This window comes from Pterocles gutturalis, unplaced genomic scaffold, assembly GCF_000699245.1.
Source record: "Pterocles gutturalis isolate BGI_N339 unplaced genomic scaffold, ASM69924v1 scaffold29602, whole genome shotgun sequence".
Classification (NCBI taxonomy): domain Eukaryota; kingdom Metazoa; phylum Chordata; class Aves; order Pterocliformes; family Pteroclidae; genus Pterocles; species Pterocles gutturalis.
In genome coordinates, this window is record NW_010116360.1 from 13,809 (window position 1) to 41,522 (window position 27,714).

A 27,714-nucleotide genomic window follows, 5' to 3' on the forward strand; every position below is an offset into this window, starting at 1 on the left:
ACTGTATACCAAACATCAGGATGGTTGAAACGAGATATTACCTTTTCAAGGTAGATTCAATAACCCCTCCCTACTCATCTGAGCTATGAAGGACATGATTAGATTTAATTTTCAGGAGAATTAAGTACGTACTTACTTCCTTGCTTAAATAGGGATGGACCTTGTTGAATTGGGACCAAATACAAAGGAAAAGGGAGCCAGTGAGGATGTATACTTAAATGCTCCAAACCATAATTCAATTATTTATATACTCTGGGGGAAACCATTGTATTGGTGTATGAGGGAAAACACAATAAGCTAGGTTTCTGCTAAAGAATTAGTCTGGCAAAAAAAAGAGGGAGAATGTAACTTTATAGGTAGTTTTTTTTATTAGTTTGCTTCACCAGTAAATATGGATCAGTACTTTATGTTTTAGCACTAAAGTATGAAAATTACACACCTGTAAAAATGGCATCTAACAGTTATGAAATTAAGAAACGCCTGTCATCATGTAACATACCATTAGGTGTGAGGTCATGTTCAAGAAATAGTAATGAAATTAATGTGTTTAAAATATTGAATAGCTTAGTAATGTAAAATATTGCTACCTTCAATATATCTGAAAACAAGTCTGATTTTGGGCTGTGGTAGATTTCTCACTGTATTGGCTCTGATGAGAATAAAACCAAAATACTTTCCCATAGAGGGCTTGTTAAAAATGCAAATTGACATTTTTCTGAATAAATGGGGAAATTTTGAAATTGTAAATTCAAAACCTATCACTGCGTCCGACATATGAATTGCATCTAATTTATAATTATATTGTATGTAATTTATATATTCCATGTGAAGCAAGTCTTAGGCCCGTAAGTGTACAAAACAGCAATTTGAAACAATACAGAAATAATTGTTTCAGCTCCACAAGGCTATTACACCTTCACTGTAGCTAATAATCACCTGCCACGTTTTGTCAAGAAAGGGATGAACACTGCTCATCCACTCCACTGGAATGCAGAATACCGTTACCAAAACTGTGACGTGATCAATAAAACAATAAATATGGTATGAAGGGGTACAGGATCTGTCGTAGAAAGAATCCATCTGGCCTAGCATTCAAGATTTAAGATTCGAGGGTCACTGTAGTTAGCAAAAACTTCATTGCATTTAAACAAAACAGAAAAAGCGTATGTTCGTTCTCATGGAATGTCACATCAGGGCTTGTCTTGTATTAGGATATTATAGGCAGTAACACTGATCATATAGTGCAAACTAGATAAAATTGCGTTTCACTGTGTGAAATAAACAGAGGTGCAAATGCTCAGTAGGATACCATTAAGACATAAAATGGCAAAAAATAAATATCAAAACTTTTATCAGTGTAAAAAAGTAATTGGGTTATTGTATAACCTAGAGTCTGGCAAAAAAGGCCTCAAAAAAGTTCACTCAGTCTTCAGAAGTTCTACAAATTAAGTGCCTTTTCAGGTTTCCAATTAGACAAGAGACTCCATGCTTTCTGCCGGATCAGATTCGTCACTGGCCATCACAGCACCGTTTTTGTCCAGTGTCATGGGACCGTTTCCATTTTCCTTAGTGCTGACCAAGCTTAGCATTGCCTTATAAAGAAACTGGTACTGTTCCTGGAAAAGAAAAGACACGTTATTTCAATCCTTGCAGTGTACATAAGCGAGTGGCCCTTACATTTGGCATTTCCAGGGAAGGTCATGGATATTCATTACTAGAAGCACACACATAGCAAAGAAAAAGTGTTAGAGAGCAACTGCCTCTGTTAGTCTAGTTTAACCTTGTCCACCCAGTTCTGGGTAGATTATATTATTCCTGATACATGATTAACATTACAGGAGGGCAGGACGATGCTGGAGCCCACAGCTCAGCCCCAGTTTGCTCCCTCAGACAGGCAGAGCCCCGCACACTGAGACCAGGGTGCTGCTCTCGCTGCACACCCAGGGAAGAGCAGAGCCCCTCTGCTGAAGCTCTGTCTCCCCGCAGCTCTGCCTGCCCTGCTGCATCCCTTCAGATCACAACACACCAGGTTTAAACAGCAGAGTTTAACTTGCAGGGGGATGATGTCAAGCTGAAAGGTCCTTCTCTGCTAGGGCTGCCTGTACAGCGGCCCCCTCACAGTGTGAGAAATGGGCTTAACTGCGGATCGGAGACTTGCAGTGTGGCTTTGAGGTTTATAAAATTGATAAATACACAAAAAAATGAAAATTCTGCTTGGCAGCAGATGTAGTAGGGCTTGATAACATAGAAAACGTGTGTTTTAGTTCACGCTTTTGGTCTCAGGTGAAAACCTTGTAAACTATCCATTTATATTCCATTTAAAGACTTACAATGTCTGTAAATACTCCAGGTCGCATGAGATTTATCATCTTTGCCACCTGGAAAACATCGACAGCATTTTCATTCTCCAGCTGCTGGGACAGAGTGGTAAGGGCACATAGCGTTCCCGCTGACACAGCTCCATACCTGAAAAACCACACCGAAATGAGGAGTTACTCGGAAACATACTGGGCACTGACAGAGCCATGAAAATGTTGGTATGGTCTTATTTGATTACTGCAGTTCATCTTTGTATCTACTAAATGCTTGTTTTGTACTGGCTGGTTTTTAGTCATTTTAATTTATAGAAGAAATGTGATGGTACAGCAGTCATCTCAGGATATTGGCAATATTCAATATAAAGAACTGTATCAGCAGAAGAATGTGAGCCATTTAAGAACACCCAGCCTGGAGATTATAACACTGAAATCAGTTCTCACATGCCGCGTGTACTGAAAGCATCCGCATTATAGCTGAGCGTATTTTAAATTCATTAGTGGGAGCTCAAGCAAAACATAAACGATTAGAACGAAATGAGACTTCGCCTCTTCCTCCACATCTGACAATTATAGAAAACTAACACGGATATGAGGTGCTCACAAGCAAATGGGGCACATCTCAAAGTCTTCCTGAGGTCTGATTCATCAGCGAAAGGCAACATCCCCGAGCTGGGCACCCAAGAGACATTACGGATTCTGAAGAGTTGAGCTGTGCTGTCGTTTAGTAGGAACCCAAGTAACGGTTATTCGTCAGGAGCATGACTCAATGCGTCCTTGAGATGCTGGTCAGGTAGAAATCGTACTGCTGCTAAACCTGTGGGTATGCTTGAATCATGTGTGCAGCTGTGGGGCATGGCATAAAGGACCCCGAGCAACAGGGGCTTGGAACTGCTTCTGAGGAGCCTCAGCTGTCCTCTGCTTCCCAGGACTCAGGAGAGTGATATTCTTCCCTGGCTGTGCTACGGGTCTGCTCTGTGACTTTGAGAAAATCTGTGTCTAAATGTCCCCACCTGTAAAAGGGGACATTGGTGCTGACTTGCTCTGTAAACCATTTGGAGAGCTGTACATGAAAACTTAAACAATCAGCAAGTGCTGCAATACCATCTGGTATCATAAGATTAACAGTAGGATTTTTTTACAGCATTCCTGTGGAAATCAAGACATATGCTGACTTAATTTCATATGATTTTTGCAAACTCAATTTGCCTAGAAATGGGAAACAGAAATCGAATCACAATAGATCTGCTATTTTTGATGAAAAGTCTATAGAAGAAACAGAACCATGCAGATGGCGGGGACTGATAACCTACAGGACTCGTGGACAATGTGGCCCATGCTTCTGCCTGATGGGACACAACTAAATGCCTCTGAGGGTCTAATGGCCTCATTTTTACTTGGGCTGATAACCTCCAGCTCCCAGCAATCTGAAGGCTTTTCTTGCAAAAATTATGCAGCAAATCTTTATCTAGTTGCCTACATATGGGCAGTTATATTTAAAAATCTTGACAACTGTCTCAAGTTGGAATTTCTGAACTTCTTTGAATGTCGTTACCAAGTTAATCCCACCACGTACTTCCTAAATACCACATGCATTTAGGATCTGCAAATTCATATATTTGGAATTAATCTTCAGTTGTAATTATTAGTGAATTATGTGATATAGTTGTTGCATGTAGTAAAGGGAAATTTTCATCTTCAGCTACATTTGCTTAGGCTCCAGTGAAAAGCAGAATCCACATTATGTATTAGGCAGAAAAATAAAATCATTGAATATGACAAACCAAAAAAAAGCAATTTACAGAAAGAATGACTCAGCACTGTTAGAAATGTGATCAATAATGGTTCTAATTTTGTAAAACATAATCTTAAATACTGCAAGAGTAGCAAAACCTCACTTCAGACTACCCAAAGCATGAATATTAAAACTAGCCTGGAATTAATCAGTGCTGGCAAAAGGCAACAGAGCTTACACTGCGCATTAACAAGGCAGGAGACGGTGGGAGAAAAACTACTTGCTGCAGCCCAAGGCACCATTTGCAGGAGTCAGTTGGGAAAAACCTGTTGCGGCAGCCACGCATGGATGTGAAGTGAAACCTCCTTCAGTAACGGCAGACACCAGCGTGCTACCGCACACCAGCACAAAGGCTCATCTGACCCCTGAAACTCCCGAGTACGGTAATAACATTTTTGCACAAAAGGTGAAGATTTCCAACACCTTCCCACTAACTCAGTTTTGTAGCAATGATAAAAGGTCTGATGGACTCGAGCGCAGGGGGCTGCAGTCGTTTATGCTGGCTTGGTGCTCACTCTAAGGGCAGCTCAAGAAGTGGCAGAATTTGGGCTCTCTTGGGATTTTAACGGCAGAATGACTCCGGGAACTGCTCTGTCCACCACGAAATATTCCCTCCAAAGAGATCCTGTTAGACCCATGCTCCAGCTTCACTGTAATGGTATTTTGCAGCTCCATAATGTGTGTGAAGCAATAACCCACCATGCAGTATCTGGCACCCTTTATAACTGGGCATTCAAGCATAGCTGGCAAGACAATGCTCCCCACTGCTCTCCAGAAGAGACAAGCGTTGGGGCACGCTGGCCCTGTGCTAGCAGGCTCCCCACCTCCCACTTGGCACCATACGGGCCCCTTGGAGTGTTTTTGGGGAAGCAGGAGGAGGAGATACTAATCTGTTCTCAGAAAACCTGGGCCCTTTGTCACAAGACACTTCTGCTGCTCACCCTGAGACACGGCTGAGCCGAGCTTGTCCTGTCTTACACGGCACATTAAACCTGAGCTCCCAGACAGGAGCTCAGCCCTGTTTTGAAACTGGTTTCCATAATCCCATACTGGGCTGCTCAGAACCTTAGCTAAACCAGGGCTCTGCTGGGCTCTGAAACAGGTTGTAGGATTTGTTTGGGATAATTCAAGGTGCAGAAGAACCCAAAATAATCACAAAGCAAACACAGCTTAACTTTCCAACTCCATGTAAGACTACAACCAACATAAAAACAACACAAAGCAAAATGTCTCAGGTGCCAACTGAAACCTTGTCCCTGGAAGTTCTGATCCTGTTCCCTAGACCACTAAACCCCATCTGCTTCCATGCAAGAATGGATATCAATCCTAATGTGTGTCCTGTAGCTGAGTAACTCCTTGTACAACCTGCACACAAATGGGAGAAAAGACGACATACTCATCATGAACTATGGTGGGGCCATCCCTTGTTAAGGCCTCTTCCTTGATTACATTGATAAGTTCAAAGGTACTGCTTATGGGAGCATCTGGGTTTGGCCATTTAGGACACTGAAAGTGGCGGACTTCCAGAACGTAGTCATCCTGCAATGAAAAACCAGCCTGGGCATTAGCTACTTGAGTTTCACATTTATCCACTCCAGGTAGTAAGAGGGAAGAGCCTCACAACAAGCTGAAGAGATACCCTCTTCTTCCAAAGAGTTTATACAGAAGGAAGAAGACAGGCACACAACTCTAGCATCTCTGTAACACTGAATGCGCTAAAATAATGCAACTTTAACAAAATGTTTAACTGATAGATTTTGTATTTGAGTTCAGGGCTTATATCCATATAAATCTTCTCTCAGAGCCCTTACAGCTCAAAAATCAAACAAGAGAAGAAACAAGGAATTCAAATTAAAAGAGCTTGCAAACTAATGTTTTGCAGCAAAATCTAGCTGCAAGCCAGATAGCAAAACAGAGGCAGGTTTATAGCTCAAAAGAAATGTGCTTAAGCAAAACCCCTTAATTAAGTCCCCCAAACAATTAAACTATAAATGCTGAATTCTATAAGCAGAAATAGGACAATAAACCTTGGTGTACTTTACAAAGAATAATTCAATCTACTTGTGTGATTTCAAAATGAAAAACCAATGTCTTCACTTTCAAATAAGACAAACAATTAATATTATGGTCTCTCTAGCCAGAGGATTCTACCTGGAAGTAGAAGATGTGAGAGAAGGAGGCAACGAGAATACCCTTCCCCTGTGAGCAACATGCATGCACATGCATTTACAAGTAAATCCTTTTCAAAACTGTTTCTGAACTCTTCTTCTTCTTCCATATTAAAATGACATCAACCACATTTTGGGGAAAAGCCAAGACCCACATTTGGAGGTTTATTTACCTGGGTAGCTTCAAGGATAAAGTCATGGATGATAATTTGCTCTTCGTTAGAGAGGCACAGTCTGTCTTTGCTGATAAGGGTCACAGTAAAGGCCTCACAGTTCATGGATTCCTCGCGACTTGGCCAGTACACAAACTCATCTTCTGCCTGGAGGAATGAAACAACACACTACTGCAGCCTTTCAGATACCTTGTGTGTGACTGAAAAATCCAATGGATCAAAAAATTGGTTTGATAAATACAGATGATCAGGAGCTGACCTTTAAAAACCATTTCTTTCTAAAACAAATTTACTATCGCAGCAGGCAGTAAGCCTGCCAGATCCTTCCCCTGTGTGTCCAAACAGGTAATGTCTGCTTTTTAATTGGTTTCATAGGGAAATGGTTATCTTAGCTCCCTCATACTTAACCTTTGTATTGCATCCTAGGCTTTATTACCTCCTGCCTACAGTTTTGCATGAAAGTCGGATATCTGTTCAGAAAAAAACTCATTGACCTTTTAAAATTAATTACTTATTATTTTTAATTTGTGTTTATTGTGGTCTAATTCAAAACTCCAGGTCTGTGAATCAGGTCTAGGTAGAAGACTGATGGATACTTATATAGGGCTTGAATTTTTAGGAGCCAGGGGAGGAGTGAGGGGGAAGGAAGAAATCCAAATACTCTTAGCCTTGAAAAAAACACTGGCTTAACCTAATGCACTTTCTCCAGCAAAACCTCTCCACTGAAGGGACACTATAAAATCTCATTGAGACTATGAATGGTGGAAGCAGCTCAGTGCTGAAGTAGCCTAACCGACAGGTTGTAGGAAACATACTGTCAAAGCTATTCTTTAAAAAATAACTGTGCATTCCTAATTCACTGCAGAGAAAGAAAATTAGCCTCCGTTTCCACATGCATGCAAAGCTTGTTTCTCCTCCTGGCTTCAGGGGTCTACTGTCCCTGGAGTGTAAGCACAGAAGCTACCCTGGCAGCATGCACGGCACTGCACGCCTGCACCTCCAAACAACCCGTGTTTTACTAGTGAGAAAACAAGAGCTATGAACCCACTCATCCTGCTGTGGCCATGAGCATGTCTCTAAACTCGGATTTTTTTTCTGTGGGCCTGGAGCCTTCATGCACATGATGTGCAAGACACTCTTGAGATTTGGGCCTTAAGTGTTTATTGTGAAAATGGGATTTAGGGTCCTAAGTCCTCTGAGTGCTTTGAAAATGTTGCCCGCAGTGTGCAGAGACGCCAGCAAGCAGAGTAATATTGCTGAACGCCACGAAGTGACCTGTCCTCCCAAGTGATAGCTCCTCATGCAGCAGTAGCTTGCATGATCATCTCATCCTTTGGCCATTCAGCACCTTGACACAGTCTCAGTCCCGTGCCACCCCTCCTTGCCAGCCAACAACTGAACACTGAGCCAGCGCAGGGATGCTGCTGCACTGCTGGTCAGTCTCCACTCTGGGAATGGTGATGGTGAAAGCAGGGACCAGGCATCCTTGCAAAGGATGGGGCTGAGTCCAGCGTTCCTGCTTTACTGTTTCATCGCTATTGTTCTGCGGAGCTATTTCATGTACTTGTAAAGACAAGATCAGCCTCTTCATTTCCACCTGACACACTTTCATTTCATTAGTGCTTTCTGATTCGATCGGATTTCTCCGAACGCTCTTCGCTTTGCAGTGCCTGCAATCCCTGTCCTCGTGCCACACACAGGAAGCGTATCGACTGCTGCCTCTTTAGTAGCCCCTCATGACTGCTATTTTCCTGCTGTAACGAAGGTGGTTTCTTTTCCACTCTCAGCTACAATCATCTATTCACCTCAGTGATGCGTACATGAAAAAACGAGATGTTTAGTTCTTAATCCTTTTCAACGTGCCCTCTTGAGATGTGCTAGTAAATCTGGAAGTCGTGATTAGCACTCCACCTGTGTCTCCTTCTCTGTCTCATTATTTCCACTTAAATTAACATACATGTTTGCGTTTTACTTTCATCAAAAATAGCATTTGTAAACCTTGCACAGCTGTAGTCTTGCATGGCCTGAGCCTTAAGCCCTCCAGGCAAATAAGCAGGATCCTACTGTCACTGCTTCATATTTCTGCTCCTTTCAAAGTCCTTCCTGTGGCTGTGGCCACCCAGGAACCTCAGTGCTTTACATCCCACCAGGCAGGCAGCCCTCAGGAGCTCCACAGAGGTCACCATCACTGGTGTGCTGCCTATGAGCACTGCGGTCCACCCAGCTGAGGATGCCTTTCCCAGGCATGAGTGCAGAAGGGGAGAGCAAAAAAAACACCCCACTTCTTGGAACTCGTCTTTTTGTAACAAGCTTATGTCAAAGTTTGAGAAGGTGGCTCAAGAATTGGCATGCTTTCAACCAGAAAACAGCCATAGCATGAAACTAAGCGACCCTGCGCCGGTGCCTTGCTGGGCTAAGTGACCGCAGTACCGCGCAGGGAGGGACGTGTTGAACTCACCAGGCTCTGGTTGTCCGGCAGCATGACGATGATCTGTGCATTGTGATCCCAGATCATTCGCCAGAAATCTTTAGTCGTATGTGGCAGCGGATGTTGGGTTATTATGAACTCGTTACTCCTGTAGTAGCCCTTTTGCAACAAAACAAACCACACAGTTACTTACTGCCTTCAACACTTGTAAAACATTAATTTCGTCTTTGGAGACACATAATGACCCTCTTTCATTTTATTCCACAATATTTTCACACAGGCTATAATTTTATAACTCCATTTCCATTTTGCAGAGTCCCTGTTGTTTTTCACTCTACATCCCAGTATTTATTTGACGGTATCTCATGGAAATACACATTAGGTCTAAATGCATCTTGTATTTAATTTTTTTAAGCAACAATCTTTAATAAAACACAGTTAATAGCTTTACATTATGGGGAAGGTGTTAAAATCTCATCTGTTAATACACAGCCATTACATACAGAATTAAGACAATTATAGGCATCTGGTATTTAGCACCTTAGAATTGATTTTACTTTGTAATTAGGTGTTGGCTTCCTCACCATGATATAAGAGGCATTAATGTAATCCGTTCCCTTCATTCCAGGCAGCGGTGCCAAGCCCACTCTAGCACGCTCAGCTGTAAGATACAAAAAAAAAAGATCAAAATCTGGTCATGGCACAATGCAGAGAGTAAGAATTTCTCAGATGTTAACAAACCAAACAGTGTGCAGCTCCCATCTCCCGCAGGAGCAGGCCAGCCCTTTAACTGCGTTAAAGCATTGCCTGCTAACACAGGATATAAAAGAGAATGTTGCACAATATTCCCACAAGGACAAAGTAATTTCAGGAATCAAATTTTACTATAGTAAAGATTTTCACAGCAGGCTGAATTACCAAATAACAGTATATGCAGTGATAACAGGGGATTTCAGGTAATACTTGACTGTAGTGTTCTATTTGTCTCCAGCAGCACACAAACCCAGCTGATTTATTTTGTTTTCCCTACCACTCCGAAGCACTACCATCAGTCCTCCCCGTTGGAGGGTGAGATAACCTCCAGAGACAAAACCCTTCCCTAAGGGGTAAGCGCCCAGAAGCGTGTGTGTGTTCTTCAGCAGATCTACACTTCTCTGTGTTGGAGACATGGGTTCAACAACATCCTCAAACCAACTGACAGGCTTCCGAGCACCAAACCGAAATCACTGCAGCTACGTGACACAAAGTGCAAGGTTGTATTGACTATTTCTGCCTCGTTCACATTTGGTTTTAAGATATATCCTGACAACTTCCCTTTTTATTAACAAACTTCATGAGGGACCGTATCTGTGCCGTTATTACTTTGTGCTAGCTTGGCTATCATCTGTCCTGTATGTCCTGTATGCTGGGTAACATGATGGGAATGACACTGTGCCCGTGCTTGGTCTGGTGCAAATTCACACTGCTTAGCAACCACGCACAGATTCCGTATTAGTGACTGTGAAACTGGGGCCTCGGGCACTAAATACCCTCAAATCTGGGGAAGGCTCACATGCAGAAATTGAGTGGAGCAGTTGAATTACAAACAACTTGTGCCAGTCGTGCTGGGAGATCTCACCTGAGCTGGGAGAGGTATCAAAGCAATTGTCTCACTACTCCATAGATTTATCCTCTATCTAGTTACTGAAATTCTTAAGCACTTCAAATTAACATTTCACTTCGACAGTATATCTGTCTGACACTGTAACTATTTTCTTTTGTTCAGTTTCATCATGATAATTCTGAAAGACAAGACAGCTTGGTCTGAGCAAAAGATTATATTTCTCCTTCCTTGTGGCTATGCCTTTTCATGCATAAATCTGGGAGAGTGCAGTACAAAAAGTTATGCTAGGCAGTAATCAAACCGAAGATGTGATCTTACACGGCACGACTGATGAGTTCCTGTTTTTCTCTTTGTTGCAGTCTTTCTGAGCACTGAAGCATTCCACGTATTTTGCATTACACTGTGTAACCAGCTGGAAGAGAATAAAGTAGTGAGTCAGTCCTCACAGCACCCTTAAATGAAGAGAGGAGGTGTCTTTGCCAGCTCCTGCGAAGATGCATCAGTTCAATAAACTGCATTTGTTAAACTTGTTTAAAGTACTCAAGATGCCAATCGAAAATAATCCTTTTCATACAACATGTTTAATGGATAAGAAGATCTCTGCAGCTCTCAGCTTCGAAACATCCTGAAAATGAAGTTCCATCAAAATGTTATTTTCACAGAACACTACGTTTAGTTATCTTTGAGAACACATTTCTAAGACTTGCAGGTATGTTCAGTCAGAAGCAGGTCTCAAGGAAGAAAAGCTAGCAAAATAAAACAACAACAAAACTTTTATGTTTTCTTCTAAAATAAAAGCCAGATCTTTCCTGCAGAATGACTTTTTCTGCCAGGCCTTTGGGGTACCCGCCATGCCAGGATCTGAGGCCATAGATTACATTCTCTCGTCTGCTAAGTTCATTCTGGGCTGCTCAGGGGCACAAAGAAAAGTCAGGGAGGCAGACTGGTACTTGAATATTCGCCCAGTATATGGGGAAACTCTACCAGAGCAAAGAGAGAGAAGGTGGATTTTTCCTCTCCTGCACTAGCAATTCATTACTCAGCATAATTTTTACTCTAAGATAGTTGAATCTAAACTACTGTACCAGGGCATGAGCTCAGGTTATTTTCTGCCAACTCTGTGGTAGCAGCAGAAAAAAGAGAAAGATTTCATAATTGCTGCTGGTCACGTCCCATTTTCAAATGCACTCTAAACAAGACAGTACTCAACTCATCAGTGTACTGGCATAAGCCCCACTAGAAATTAGGGGGTTTCTAAATACCAATGCAATGTTGGCAGAGAAAGTAATTTCTAAAAAGGTTTTGAAATTTTGACACAAGTCATCAGAAAGCATCTTTATACATATAATTTAGTATTGTTTGGAAAAGTGCAACACTTTTAAAAGTAAGAAACCTCTTTATCCTGCTGCATTTTGTATGCATGTGTGTGTGCATGCTTTCGTTTGTTTCTTTAATTTAGTAATTAAGCATCTGGAATGTCTTGACTGATGGAGAAGTACTGAGATTTCTAAAAGTGAATTCAGAGAAGAGCCTGTTCATTTTTTGAATAGCTTGGCACCTGGTATAATTTAACAGTTTCAGTTCCTTGGGTGGTTATTAACTGATTGAGTGTAGCTGTGAAAACAGGTGTCACGTATAATCTTCTTATGATACATAGTCTCACAAAATATTTTAAAATGCATTTGAATAAAATGCAATCAGAAAAACTTAGGTTTCAAATAGGAGATCTGGGCAAAAAATTTACTTTGCCAGGACGAAAGCCGCTATGACACAGGAGGGGAAAGCAACAAGCATAGTTGTTAGCAATGAGAGAGGCACATTGTGTTTCCTGGTCTTAAAACATTTTTAATTCTTCATCTACAGTGCTGAAATAGTAGGTGGTGCTAAGAACCTCATTTCATGTCTTTCTTCATATATATGCATGAGACCCACAGTTTGGAGGAAGACTTCCAGCCAAGCTAACCACAGACACAGGAACATCCAAGTTCCCTTGGGAACAGGGAGACCAGCAGCACACTCCAAACCAGTGCCCATGTCCCTCTTCTCACCTCTGACTTCAAGAGCATCAGCGCTGATTTCCAGCAGCGTAGCTAAGACTGCTAAGGACTAAACTTCTGAAGATGCTGTGCTAATCAAGCGTTCTGGTTTGGTTCCTTATCTGTGACAACTGACCGTGAAGACAGGCCATACAAAAGAGAGTAGGGAAACGAAGTACCTCTGGATGGCAGTGATAAGCCTTACCTTGAACTGTTTTTCTAGTCGTGTCTTCCCTCCTATGCCAGGTATGAGGATGCTGTTAACATAACTATGCAGCTGGTTTGCAGATACTTCCGTCTCCTTCCCAAGGATGGCTTCCAACAAGGCATCATGAATAAAAATGTACTGCTCCTAGAAAAACAACAGCATGTCACGTAGGTGCTTGGAATAAACTAAACAGCTGGCTTTAACTGAGGGGTAGAGCACACTAAAGGAACGGGTGTGCAAAACAAGCTACCCGTGCAAATACCGCCAAATCCAGAATAAACAAGTGTAACACGTACAGCTCTGAATAAGTCAATAGTAAAATCTGAAGTTTCTGTTCCAGAAAAAGAGACATTCCAGTGCAAAAAAATGCCTGGTGATACACTTGATTTTTAAACAGATGTAACTGAAAAATCCATTTTCTTTTTGATTACAACACAAAAACGAACATGGCTTGAAATTGAACCCCGCTGCAGTCTTTACCTCTGTCTGGACGAGGTAGTTGCGCTGTGTCCTGATATGTTTCAGGAAACCCAGGACATTAACTGTGCTTTTGTCTTTGATCTGTTGCAGCATACTGTCTATCACAATGTAGGTACCAGTTCTGCCAACACCAGCACTACAGAAGACGTAAGAGAAACCCATGTGATACAGCTGGATGAAAGTAAATGTTCACAACAGCAGAACAGAACTAAGCAAATATTCCTGTTTGCAGACTTTCATTTCCCCTCTAGCCCCAACCGTGAAAGTTTCTTAACAAAATATTTTGGGTGTCTGGGAATTTCACCAGGTATATAATTCACCATCTGACACTTGGCTGTCCTGTCTCCACTGCTGTTGCTCCTGGTGTTTGTTGGAAGAGGCCATACAGAGATCCACCCTATGCCAAACTGCTGCTATCCGGGACCACCAAGCTTGCTCCAGGTTGTGGGGCTGCCCTGGTTGTCTTCAGTCTTGAGGTAGGGCTGAAGCTTCACGCTGGAGCTGTAATCCTTCTCTGGAAATGCAGGTGGTGCCAGTGCTACAGAAAGGCATAAGAGGGGGCTAATCCTGTGGAGGCAGGACTCCTTGAAGGGCAGGAGTGTGGTCCTGGGCCCAACAGAGAGGGTGGAGATGGGAACTCTTCAGAGCTTCTCAGGAAGGAGCTCTAACCCCCATCATCCTCTCCTCTTCGCTCTGGTGCTGTACAGCCCCCTCACACCCAGTGATCAAGACCACATCCCTTAACTCATTTAAGGGAAACCCTCTGTAGACTGCAAGTTCTGGTGAATGTGAGTGTGGTTCAGTGGCCATGGCATGCCCAGGTGCCCGTGTATTCCCATGGCTGGTTGGCAGCAGAGGTAATCCTGCCCTGCCCGAGCCCTGAATGGACAGACTACAAACAAGCTTTGAATGAGGAACTGCGTAACCACATCAGTGCAATGCTCAGCAGCCCAGTGTCCTGACACAGGGTTTTGCTGATGCAAATGGGAACCTTTCGCACTGGAGCTATCCTAGGCAAAGCAAGCTCACGTCCACCTGCACTCCGTGGGGCTGGCACACTCCTTCTGTGCCAATACCTTACAGCGTTTGTCTCAGCTGGCATGTAAGGGCACACGCTGTGCAGTAGGTACGCTCACCAATCACACCCACCATACCTGCAGTGCACCACCACTGGTCCCATGTCCGAGGTTCTGGCTGCGGAGGACCTCCTAACGAAGGTGAGCACAGGCAGAGCGTACTCCGGCACACCCATGTCAGGCCACTGCGTGTAGTGATACTGAATAACCGTCCTCTCGTTCTGCCGCCCTTTGGGGTTTCCTTTCTGACCCTGTGCGCAAAGCGAGCATAGAAAGAAAGAAAAACATTAGGGAAGAGAAGCATGGAAAGATACTAAATTTTACTGGCTTGCTCAGCTGAAAAAGCGCTGGACTCTAACAAAAGAAATCTGCAGCAATGCCTCCTGCTAGGTGGAGACAGAGTTCAAGGAAAAATACATGTGGGAACAAGTAATAACAGCAATAACTGTGACACCAAAGCAGAACTTGAGAAAAAGAAATACAGGCTAAACCCTCCACCAGATTCCTTGTCATCCTGGCTCTGCTCACTTATTTCCCATCTACCTGCTACTTCAAGTCGCCTATGCAGCAGATGAGTTTTTCTCCTGCGTGCCTTGCATCCTACACAAGCCAGGAGGCACCTGCGTGAGAACAGTGAAGATTTTACTCACCTTTTTCATCTTTGTGTTCCTGACTGTGAAGCGGCGCACAGTGTAGCAGGCATGAATGTTTGTGCTCTTCAGTGTGACGATGATGTTGCCATACTCCTCGCTGTTCTCTGATGGCCAGTACTGATCGCATTTCCTCTGAACAAAGACAGAGTTGGGTGGGTTCGCTGAGAGTTTGAGTTGCTTCTTTATATTTGTGTTTAGAGCTTTTTAAAAACGTAAAATAATGGCTAGCTCTGTATCCCTCTGTTGTGTTAGTTATATACTATGCACCACTGTATACCATCCCAAACCACTTAAAAACAAATTCTGCCCACGTGATCTGGGGAGGTGGTAAAGAGCAACTGCTAACAAATTAAAAAAAATCTCTTACTCTTCCTTTTTCAACAAGGTTTGTGATCATGACAATGATTCCAGTATTTTGTTCCCAAATCATCCTCCAGAAATCTTCAAAGGTAGACTTTAAAGGTCCCTGGGTAGCAATGTAGGCTTTTGCTTTGTTGTAACCCTTCAAAGAAAACCATAATGCCAAGTGAGATGAAAGCAATATCATGGCAGACGTATTAATATTTTAAAGGTAACAAAGAAAGGTGCCTTTCTCATTCAGAATAGTGAGGAATTTGTAGCAAATTATCAAGTGAAGCTGGAAAACACGACCACTTCACAAGTAGCAACACTTCCTCCTTGTGGAAGGATTCAGAGTTCAAACAAACAACTTACATCGACATAATTAGCATTAATGTAGTCACTGTGCTTAGAATCTTTTCCTGGTAAAGGCCTTAGCTTCACCCTGCTGTGATCATCTGTAGGATAAAAAACAGAGCAGAGAGGCATTAAGGAAACACAGTGCAGAACCGCAGGTAAACATCCCATTTCCTAGGTAATGGAGTAGCCCTTACTAATACATGGAAGAAATTGGCCTTGGATTGGAGTCAAGGGGGAGGTGGGAGTAGCTGCTCTTGGTTGTTTGCTCATTGTAGTAGATCCTCAGGCTCCACATCCCTTAAAGTACATGGCTTGTGCTGGGACAGCTTCTCTTTAAAGGACATTGGAGCCTCAGGAGCACGTTCTCTAGGATCATCCCCATCTCACCATGCAGTGTGATTCAAAGAGCCAGGGCACCCCATGGGGCTGTGTAACACCACGCGGAGACACGGGCTCAGCTCTGGCAGGCAGTACAGCTGCCTTCACTTGGCTCAGTGTCTGAGCTCATCATCCTCCCCTCGGTGCTGAGCCCAGACAGCTCTTCTGGCTCTGGGAGTCCTCACTCCTTCACACCCTCATCACTCCGAAAGGACAGGTCTTCAGTCACACTCTTCAGCAACTTTTTGTTCCACCCAAATGCTTGACTTTGGCTTAAATGGGAAAAAAATTTCAGTCCTTCTCTTGCTCCTAGGCAGCAGCATTGGGCTGGGTGATGCTTCCAACACATGCAGAGATGAGACACATGGACTAACTTTACACACGAAGAACCTGGTTTCAGTTGCCTTCCTAGAGCACCAATGGAGAGAGAAGTTCCTCCAGGGGCAATCTGGAGGACTGGAGTGCCTGCTCCAGTTCTCCTCCAATGGTACATCTCTGTGCCTAGAGGGACCATGCATCTACGTCTAAAATCAGAGCTGGGACAACTGCAATGAATCCCCTTGCCCAAGGCCACACAGCAAGTCTTTTACAGGTCTGGGAATTGGTCCTCAGCTTGATTACTTCTGAGACTCTGTTGCAGACATGCATTTCCTTCCTATGCCACCAAAAACCTTCAAGATTTATTGCAACGTTTATGAACACTGTGAACTTTTTATCAGCAGCTCTCCATCTTTGTTCCTAAACCACAGCGGCTGGCGCATCTGCCGTTAGTTACACATCAGAGAACGATGTGGAAAAAGTTACCGCATTTCCATCGCAGACCTGCAATAATCTGCATTCTAGAGCAGAGTCCGGATTTGCAATTCTCAGAGGAATAAGGCAAAGCCTGCACTGTGCTACAAACATCACTGTTTGTCCGAGTCGTACATGCAGCTGAAGCAGTTTGAAATACAGCAGATACTTTCTGTAAGATTTAGCACCTTTGGGATTATAGGAGAATCCCAGGGATCATCAATAAAAGTCTTTGCTCCACTATGCACTTCCCTTAGGCCAGTTTTCAGACATTAGCGGGCGGAAGAGCTCTGATCATCAATTTATCCATTATTCCTCCACAAAACTTTACACCAAATTGATACTTCTAAAACTACACTTGGACAATCAAACTGCAAAATATTTTAAAACAAAAGCTGGAGCGAAATCCTGGCCTTAAAGAAGTCAAAACACCCACTGCCTTTATCAGGGAAGTGATCTCCCAGCCACACTTCCACATGTTTATTCATTACTGTGCAATAATGCAGCTTGAAGCCACCTGCCTTTCCCAGTCACACCCAGACAACCACGGTGAGAGGAGAGCATCTTTTCGGGTTGATTCACTGCGCTTACTTACAGGCTAGGATGTTGATGTATCTGTTCTTGTGCTTGTTGTCGGGGTGGTTGGAATGCTCTGCAGTGATGTTCATGTCGGCCGTACAGCGCTGCACTTCCTAGGCATAAAAATTATCCAAATGGAAAATGTGTCAGGCCAGAAGAATGAAGCATTATCTCCTTTTGCAACAGCTCATAAAAACCATGTTTAAAATATTGGTATCTTAATTGCTGGATTGAACACAAAGTCCTTCAGTGCTCTCCTGTATGACGTGGTCTGCTCAAACCGAGCCGTGTTCAGTTATGCTCCTCTCCCCAGACTTGGTGACACGCACTTCGGGTACCCTGTGGGCTGACTGTCCCCTCTGGCCAGCAGTCCATTCATCTCCTGGATTGCATTTCCCGTGATGCCCCACTCTGTCCCCCCCTTGGGAAGGCAAGACGAAGTCCCTCAAAGGCGAGAGTGGCCAGTGCAGTGTAAGAATCAGAGCACAAAAAGCATTTCAACAGAAGACTTTTGACCTGTCTGACCTATGGATGACTTATCTGCTTATAACCTCTCGAAACAGGGTTTGTGACATTCAACTTTGGCACTGACCTTTTGTTAGTTCTCGGCAGAGAGATGCCTTTTATAAAATATAAATAAAATTGATCTCTGGTAACAGTGAGTGCTTTAAATATCACTGCTAGGACATGGATTAACAGCCCATGATATAGTGAAAAAGACAAAAGATTGTATCCACCTATGTATGCATTTACAAAACAGAAAGAGGCCAGGCTTGCCAAGGTGTTCATGGAGCTAGCGATGCAGATTTCTGTCTAGTTGAGGCTGTAGGTTAGATACCCAATTCCCACTGATTTTTTTAGTTCTTAACCTACCCCTTACTTACACTGTCCAACAACAGCACCCAGGGCTATTGAAATGGGACAATGGAGGGTCTTTCCTCTGACCTTAGAGAGAAGCAGCTACCCCCCTTGGCCAGACTGTCCTAGAGAGTTACACACTTCAGAGCCTGTCTTGCAAACTGAATCACTAAAACTCATGTACATTACCACCTCCAAGATATATTTTTTGTATCTATTTAACCACAGTCTTCCTGAAAAAGCTAAACTCATTTTTATCACTAGCATAAATATTCTTAGTCTAAAAACACATTTTTGAAAAATATATCAATGCTTGAAGTTTACAAAGTGGGGGAAGAAACTATATTTATTCAAATCTTTTGCGAGTCCCAGAAACGGCACCAAACAGAACCAATTTCCCCCAAGGATATATGGGGAAGTGCCAAATTACTTTGTACTTCAGGCTTTAAAAATAACAGTATAGAACCTGCCTAAGAGGGAAAGTCATTAGGAGCTCACAGCTGCTACAAAGATCACGAGCTAAGTGACAGAGAAAAATTATCAAGAGAAATGCTGTACAAACAGCAGATGTAAGAGTTCAGCATTATGCAGACATTTCACAAAGGACTTGCATAGTGATTTTGATATCTTCCCCAGCATTTACATTTTAAAAGTGCAAAGTATACTAAAACCTTGAACATTTTATAGTTTTTATATCCACATGACACTCCCAAATAACAATTGCTTCTCTCTCTCTCCCCCCCGCCTCCATAGGGAGAAACACACTGCACTCAAGGAGATGAGCTGAGCAAAGACAAAGCGGAATCAGGCAAAGCTCTCAGCTGGCCCTAATAGAATTTTCATAGTTCCATTTCTGTCACAGAAATAAAAAAACACATTAAAGTGTGTGCTTCCCCTAATTCTACCTGTCAGCTCCACTAAGCAAGGGACTTCTGATTACACAATGGGCAGGATCAGTTCAGCCTAAGTCATAACTGGAAAAGCAGCATTACTTTCATGTTAGGTTGGTTTAATGTAATTTCATTTTACCTTTCTTTTTTTCTGCATGTAGAAATCATATAACATCACTGCTGTACCACTGTAGTTCACTCCTAAAAAATAAACGCCTGCTCCCGAAAAGCCTCACATCAAACTCTGCATCCCTGCATCACTACAAAATTCTTTTTAGACGTTATTAGCATTGAAACATTTATGCCAAATGCTGTAGAATTTAAGACAGATGAATCCAATAAGGTTCTGTGGAGAATACTCTAAAAAGTTATAGAATTTAATAGGGAATTACCTCCCTGCTAAGGAAATTTTCTCTGACAGTTTAAATACTACATAGTAAATGTATCACTTTCTATTAAATTCTATAGGACTTTTCCATAAGGGAATTGTTGGTGAGGTTAATCATTTTAATTAACCTTTTTATGTTGATGCTGACTGTTTTCTCAACTGTACATGTTCCCAGCTGGCCAATATAAAGTTAATAGAAGACGAAGATTAAGCTAAGACGGTGAAAAACACAGCAAGGGAAAAGAAGGTCTGACACTGTGAGAGCTGATCATCTGAAAATGGCTTTTCTTAACACATAACATTCTAAATGATTTTTAATACTCTGGAAAGCTGCTGTAATGGTGGATTCCTATGTCTGCATGCTGCAAAAGCACAGCAAAATGAGACTGTTCAAGAAAAGCTCCCTGTTGCCAGTGCACCTCAGCTCTCTTTGTCTTTCAAAAAATCAATGTAGAAAATAAAAGGCAAGTTTGACTTCAGCCCCCTTCTCTTCCCCCAGTCCAGGGCACAACCAACGCTTTGGGATGCTGAGGCTGTCCAGCGAGAAGGGGCCTGAGGACATCCCCCAGTTCTGTGTTGGCCACTGACAGCGTTTGGCTGTGCTGCACAGACAGATGGGGCTGGGAGCAGAGGGTGGTTATCCATGCTGTCTTACCTTCCTAGGTTCATCTCTCCAAATTCTAACAGCAAATTACTAAACCACAAGCTCACTCCACCAGACAGTAAGGCTTAAGTTAACATTCCTTTGTTATTAAAGTCAAGGTGGTTGTCTTTCATCAATGCACACAATGCTGCAAGAAGACAAGACTAGTTGCAGCCTGTTACCTACGTCTCTGTTCAGAGTATTATTTACCCTTTGGCAGAAGAGGACAGCCTAGTGTTAATAAAAATCACCCTGAAGAAAGTTCCAAAAAGTCACTATCCTAATTATGCCATTTTACCACATTTATGTATATTACGTATTTACTTTCCCAGCGTTTTCTATTGCTTATGTAATGAACACCCTGGGATTTGTAAATCTTACTGGCTAGCAAGTCCTTCATTTGCATTTAAAACATCACCATGATTATATTATTATTACAACTTAAGTTTGCAGGCAGGCCACCAGGTCAGGTCTGGTCCCAGGCTGCTCGTTGCAGCCTAAACAAACCCCTCTCCAGTTAGCACAAAACTGCCACTGGCACCTTAGATTAGCACAAGTATCACCACATCTCTAATTCATCCACAAATTTTTCAGCTCTAGAGCCTTTTCTTTGGCTTTCCTTAATCCCGCTTAGTCTCTTCCACTGATTTGAACAGCAGCTGGCTAGCACACTGCTGCTCTTCATGTTTAACTTTGCAGAACGCATTACTGGCCAAAGATGAATGGATACAGGCTGTTCCTCTGTCCTTTCAGCTTATCATTGACAACCCAAGAAACCAAAGTACATGGCTTCAATTGACTGTTAGTTACTGTAAAAAGTGTCCTAGTCTATGCTATTATGGCTAATTTACCTTTTAATTATATTGTCCATGCTAATGCTAATTGGAATTTGATACACCCAGGTTTAACGACCCATTTTCATTGCCTTTCTGAAACAAGTTACACATTAGTTTCTTCTAAACTTCAAAGAATTTCCATTTAAGTGTAAAATCAAACTGCTCCAGCATCTTGCTGGCAATATAAGGTTCTGAGCAAGAATCTTTGCTACAGTGACTGAGCAGGAACTTGGTCTTTTGATTTGGCCTTATGCAGTGCTGCTGTTGTTTCCCATTACTTCAGTCTGATGTCCTAGCAGGGGCTGAACCGTGAAAGCCTATGAATAGCAATAAGGGGGAATCATGAACAAAGAAAGGATCCTAATCTGAAGGACTAAATTAGAGAAGATCCATAGCTATGTTTTGATATTATTGTGATATTTTTCATCATGAAAGCAGCTAGTTCACTCATTCCTAAAATCAGTTTTGATCTATTATTTCAAATCCAAATTAGAGAATTCTGTGGTAGTGCTCTTGCTGTTTGTTTTATCACAGCAAACATGAAGACAGCATACCAACAGAGACAGCAGATAGTATTTGAAGATATCCCACAGGAATAGTGTAGATTTTTGCAATAATTTACCACCAGTATTAACTCTTTGATGGCACTCAAGAGAGAGGTGAGCTGGGGACAGCCTAGAAAGAAGGGGAAAACAAACAAACCAAAAGGACTCAACAGAGGAGTAACAGTGGAGGGATCATGGATAAATAGCTAAAAGCTCATGTAAATGAATGAGAGAGGAGAGGATGGTGGAGGACTGTTTGCATGCTGTATCTATCCTGCCCATCATTAGGCACGGAGGTGTCAGAGTCTGACCGAAACCTTGCACTGCCCGTGTGGGGCTGTGGCTCCTCTGGGCAGAGCTTCCAGGCAGAAATGTTGGGCATGGCTGTGGTACTACGGTTAGTAACAGAAAGCCCAGATATCTGAACTTCTTTTGTTGCTTCTCTTCAACTTTATCTCTTAATTCACTATGCCAATTTCTTAGGGTAAGTCAAGCAGTGAGAAAAGAATCAAGAATTCCAGGAAGACCCTCCTCCTGCAGCAATCCTTCCTCCTCCAGCTTCACAGTGCTGCTTCCCTTTGGTTCCAGCACAGCAGCGCACAGGCTGAGAATACCTCTAATTATGGTGGTTTTGGGCCAGGGTTATAAAAAATTTCCCAGTGCAGTAATGTCTGCTAGCAGCATGCTTTTGAAATGGCATCTTTCTACTGCCAAATTCCTTGGTGTAGATGCAGCTATAAGCATGTGTCTGGTGTAAGCTGTGTCTAATCTGTAAGGGATGCCAGTATAACTACACAGTGTTTTTAGTGTCTCAAGAACTGGGCAAAGTGCAGTGTTATCTGTCTTCAACGCAGCCCTTCGCTAGAGAATAATATTCTGAGGTCACCGGTTAAAAAGAGCTACTGACCCCTGCCCTGAGCAGCAGCAACCATGAGAATAACGTTAGCAAATCCCTGCCACATCACTGAGGATACAGATTTATGTTATTTTCTTACATTTCGGGACATTTAGAAGAAGGTGCCACTGGAGTATAAAGGTATTTTCAATTTATGTGATGAGGGAGCTAGACAGCCTGCCTCCAAGTTCAGCGAGCCTGTTCAGACTCCAAATTGGCAATGAATCATTACACTCGCATGGCCACGGGCAGGAGAGAGCTGCAGAGATTGCATTCACCCACTCTAATCGCTCCCACAGCAGCGCTGACCAACCCGCTCCGGAATTAGGGAGGAGGGAAATAAAATGGACTGATCTCAGAAATCCAAATACTGCAAAAATTCACAGTTAGCTGTGGGGATGGAGGGTGATTTCTTGGCTTAGTGTTCCTTTCTTAGAGCAAAAGGACAGGGGGAGGGAGTGAAAAGCTTTGCTGTGGGAGGAGGCACTTCTCACTCTTTTTGATACAGGAATTTGGAGGGCACATGCCCTATATAGTCAGGCTGACTATCAGGGGAATAGAAGATGATAAATGTGACATCAGTTTTTAAAATGAGATGCAGAAGTGATTTCAGGCCTTACAGCCCACTAAATCTGACTTCTCTGTGGGGCAAACCGCTAGATGCTCTAACAAATAGCAGAGCTAGTGAACGCCTCTAACACATTGTGGAGAGGTCCCTGAAGAAAGTCTATAGGTAAGAACAGTCTGGAAGAGAAGAGTGTATTTGAATTTCCAGAATATTTGTGACAAGGCCCCTCACAAAACACTACTTAAAAACCTGATCCATCTTGGTGCAAAAGGAAAACTCACCTTGTACACTAACAGGTTAGAGGTGGGACTCACCTGCCCGGGAATTGTCAGTGTTCAGATTTCACCAGTGAGACATTATGGGGACCTGATCTATTCAGAAATGGACTGCAGAAGGGACAAAGTGTGTTTATGGTACAAAATTATTCAGGATAATTAGAACAAAAGCTGTTTGTGAAGGGAAGCAGAACAATTTCACAACACTGAGTGGCTGAGTGATAAAATGGCAAATGAAATTCAATGCTGTTAAATGCAAAGTGATGTACTTGGGAAAAACAACCCTAACTATACATACACACTGACAGGTTCCCAGTTTGCTATTGCCATTCAGTGACGAGACCTTGGGGTCAGAGCTGATGGTTTTCTGGAGGTGTCAGCTGAGGGCTCAGTAGTTGTTAAAAAACAAATAGTATGTTAGGAAGTAGGAAAGTAATAGAAAACCAAACAGAAAACATCACTGTGCTCCCACAGAACTCTGCAGTAAACCCACTCATTAAATACTGTGCACAGTTTCAACCTTCCCATCTTTAAAAGGATATGGTAAAGGAAGAAAAAAAGGTACAAAGAAAGCAAGTCATCCTAAGTCTAGAATGGCTTCCTCAAACAAACCAATTAAACAGTTTAGACTTCTTTAGATTTGAAAGGTGATGATTAAGGGAGAATAGGAGGGAGGCAAACAAAATCATGTGAGGCACTTTAAGTGAAGGGGGATGTCCTTTGTAATGTGAAAACTAGGAGGCACCAGGAGATGCTATTAGGCATGAGTTAAAAGCAAAAGGAAGTCCATTCTTGTGGAGCAAATTGTAGAATTCAGTGCCATGGGATGCTTTGGAGACCAGAAGTCTAAAAGGGTTCAAGATATTTATGGAAGAAAGGTCTAGCAAAGACTATTAAACATAATCATACCACGGAAATCTTTGGCTAGACAAAGAGTAGATGTGATCTTTGGCTCAGGAAGCCTCTCTATCTCTGTTCAGTCTCGCCACCAAGCCCTGCCAGTGCTGCCCTGTAAAAATGTGGTACCTCACCCTGTGTATGCTGCAGCAAGAGGGTGCTGGAGCTGCCTGAGAGCAGGCCAAAAAACCTCCTTGAACTTTGTTCAGTACTAGGTTGAACAAGTCCAAGGTGGAATACAAAGAGTTACATCAGAGACCAGCACCGGCGATGCTTGTGGACTTTATTTAAAAAAAAAAAAAAAGCTATTTGTTGTTCAGTATTAAATTGGGCCTTATATTTCAAGTTTATATAAAAAATTGAAAATTCATAGGAATCAAAGGAAATCTTAACAATCTGTACAAAGAAGAAAGCCCAGCTATCACCAGACAATAAAGCTGGCTACTGGCACTATGATTACCCAAAGGGAGGAAGGATTCATTTTGGATGTACGTTCCAAGGAAAGATTTGTGAGTTCAAAGTCCTTTTTCCTCTGCACGTAAAATGTTTCCTAAGCACATTCACAAAATATTTAGCTGTAATTACAGCTCATTTTAAGAGGAGGAGGGAGCATTCACGCAATTTACTTTCAGAGGAATCTTCATGTAAAAAAACAACTCACTACAACCCACAGCATGCTGCCAAAAAGACAGGAAGATGCACCAAAAGCTAGTAACAAACAAATGGAGAATGTTTACCTTCTACATTGGGCAGAATATGTGCGTGCCTAACTTAGTCTTTCCTTCTACAGGTTCCACCATAAAACCTTCTGCCACAGAAACTTCTGAAGAGATTTTTTGATCCTTATTTAAAAAAATCCCATGTGCTAGCTATCTTATAGAAGATTTACTTATTCAATAGTATTGATCGCTTTTTTTTTCCAGTATCTCCTTGCCATCCTCTTCTCTCTTCCTTTTGGATGTAAAATGCAGATTTTTTATAAAAAGCCCATATGACTGCAGAACCTAATACCTCTTTTCAGAAGTTCCCCAGGCATGAAGGCAGGGTACGGCTGTGGTACTTTCCACCCAAGGCTAGCAACCCTGTGACACCGGATTTGCCGTTTCAGCTGGAATCCTACTGTTTCTCCACAAAACAGTAGCTAAGTCTTCACTCTGGCCAGCAGATAAGATTCCAGCACACACACCACAGCTGGATCTGACCAGATGCAAGAGGTTGCATCGCTGGTCACTTCCAATAGCTGCTGTATAAATGTAACCTCCAGCTCCTCTAGCCCTCAGCCACTTGCAAAACTGGGATTCTGATCTCTGAGTCAGTTTAGGCACTTGAGAAACATTTATACCTACAGGCTCTGTGAAAAATCCCCGTGAAAAATCACTCTTCTGTCCTATCGCTATGAACCATAAGGAAGAAAATCAGTCCTGTGAGGCATCAGCAGGGCAGAACGTAAGCAGTGAAAGGGAGCTGGAGAGTTTATCCCAGACAGCGATCATCTTGTTCCTATTCTCCTCCGCCTTACTCTAGGAGGAGATTTCTTTTACTCTTTAGGAAGCTGAGACCCCAGCGGAGGAGAAATGCTTCTGGAGTAGCTATACTGACTTCAAAGCAGATGCTCCAAATGTTAAGTCAGAACGGAGAACAGAATTGGGCACGTGCAGTGCAGTTGGCGGAGTCTAACTCCCCTTCAGAGGGGACCTCGTGCTCCCCAGAACAGGATTAATTGGCCAAAGTCGTCTCTCCCAACTGGCTGCCACGGCATGGCACTCGCAGCAGGGAGCTTCAGGAAGAAGGGAAAAAACAGGGCTATTAAAGCAGTGTTTTTCTTTGCTAAAACATGGGCGGAAGGTGTCCAACATTTGTTAATAGCAGTGATTTTGCAACAGCTGAAGCAAAGCCTGCTTAAAGCCAGACCAAGTTTACAGATGTGTTGCTGATTATTTTGAATAATTAAATGGTGTAAAACCCAGCTGTGATGAATAGCACTGGGGTCACAATTCATAAATAATTGAGAAGAGTGAGTCGCATTTGATCATACTGATCAAATTGTACTCTCTGGAGAATAAATGTTTGTCCTGAATACCATCAACATTGTTAAATGCCTCAATATTCCTGCTCAGCCATCCAGCCAGCAGTCAATTGAACTAAATCACTTTAACACCTTACACATTTGCCTTCCTCATGAATACAAAATGTTTCTAACTTACACAACGGTTTCTGGGCATCAGACAAAGCAGCCACTCTTTATAGACAGTAACCAAACAGCAACAATAAATGCTTTAAATGATCCCATTAAAAACAATTCCTGCGTACAGTCTTGTCTTTACTGCAGTAAGTGAAGAAGCTGCAGATATTAGGCCGCCTGTTTTGGTTCATTGCCTTGTTTGTAGGCAGAGCTGCCTCTCTGATTCCCAGGCAGCACACACACACCTCCTTTTCCTGGTGGGGAAGCCAGTACCACAGCTCCGTGCAGTTTCCTGGGGCTCCTCCTGCTTCTCAATACTTCCAAAAGCTGAGCCGTGACTGTGATTAGACTGAATGAAAGAAATGCCTAAAAACTAGCCAGAGAATACTGACTTGTGATTATTAGGGCCTGACTCTGCAGCCTGTCCTCATACTGTGTGATGTTTACCATGATGGCACAATATGGGTTTGGTAAGCCAGCGGTGGAAAACTGCTTTTCCTTCATTGGAATTACCTCCCATTTGTAGCAGATGTATAGGTCAGAATCTGTCTTAAACAGATGAAAAGATGCAAACCTTAAAATAGTCACATTAGGTAAATACTATCAACTAAATCCTGAAGCCCTTCTCGTATGTGACTTCTCAGTGTCACTAAGAGGAGCAAATTCTGGGCCAACAAGAGTAAAGTAAGCTGCAGATTATAAGAAGAGCCTGGAGTTAAAATCAACTGCTTGTATCTTCATGTTGTTCCTGGGGGACTGCAGGCAGCTTTTCCTCTTTAACAAAAATCCAGAGGGTTCCCCCCTAAAAGTACCGAATCTGTGGTGGTTAGAAAGTGTCAGTAAATGTCCCACATTGCTTATACCTGGTGGCAAATTGGTATTTCCCTACTTCTTCTGACACATTTGAGCATTGCATTTACCTGACATGACAGCATCACACAGATGTCGCACAGTCCCTAACCATTAATACACAATTAACTTTCGGAAAACAACATTTTATTGGTGGATCATTAAATTGTACCTCAAAGTCTTCCGAGAACCCATGCTGGTTATTAGAATACAGCTCACTGATGTGTTTAACGAACTGCTTGACTGGAATTGCTTCCATATCATCTGTAGAAAGAAAGAGATATTCAGAGTTGCTATTTGTCTCACACATAAAACCTCAGGAGAGAAACTCTTCACTCGATATCACTTAGATCTGAGTTCCCAGGGGCAGAGCTAGTTCAATATGCGATAATAAGAAATCTTGATGAAACTGGCCAATTTTGAAGTAAACTCTCATATTATATTTCTAATTCCAAGCACTGCAGTTATGAATACTGAGAGTTTTTTCCCCATGATGATAATTTAC

General features: G+C 42.5%; 1 protein-coding gene across 1 annotated transcript; it reads right to left on the reverse strand.

Moving 5' to 3' along the window:
* Window positions 1-351: 351 nt before the first annotated feature.
* PTPRG (protein tyrosine phosphatase, receptor type, G) lies at window positions 352-27,473 on the reverse strand (the record flags this gene model as incomplete). The annotated part of the gene is made up of 15 exons (XM_010075493.1): window positions 352-1,616; window positions 2,331-2,466; window positions 5,507-5,649; window positions 6,452-6,598; window positions 8,910-9,038; window positions 9,464-9,540; window positions 10,801-10,894; window positions 12,724-12,870; window positions 13,207-13,342; window positions 14,361-14,533; window positions 14,933-15,067; window positions 15,303-15,437; window positions 15,650-15,732; window positions 17,400-17,496; window positions 27,382-27,473. Coding segments are annotated over 15 exons (1,871 nt in total), but the record flags the coding sequence as incomplete, so codon positions are not given.
* Between the last annotated feature and the right edge of the window lie 241 nt (window positions 27,474-27,714).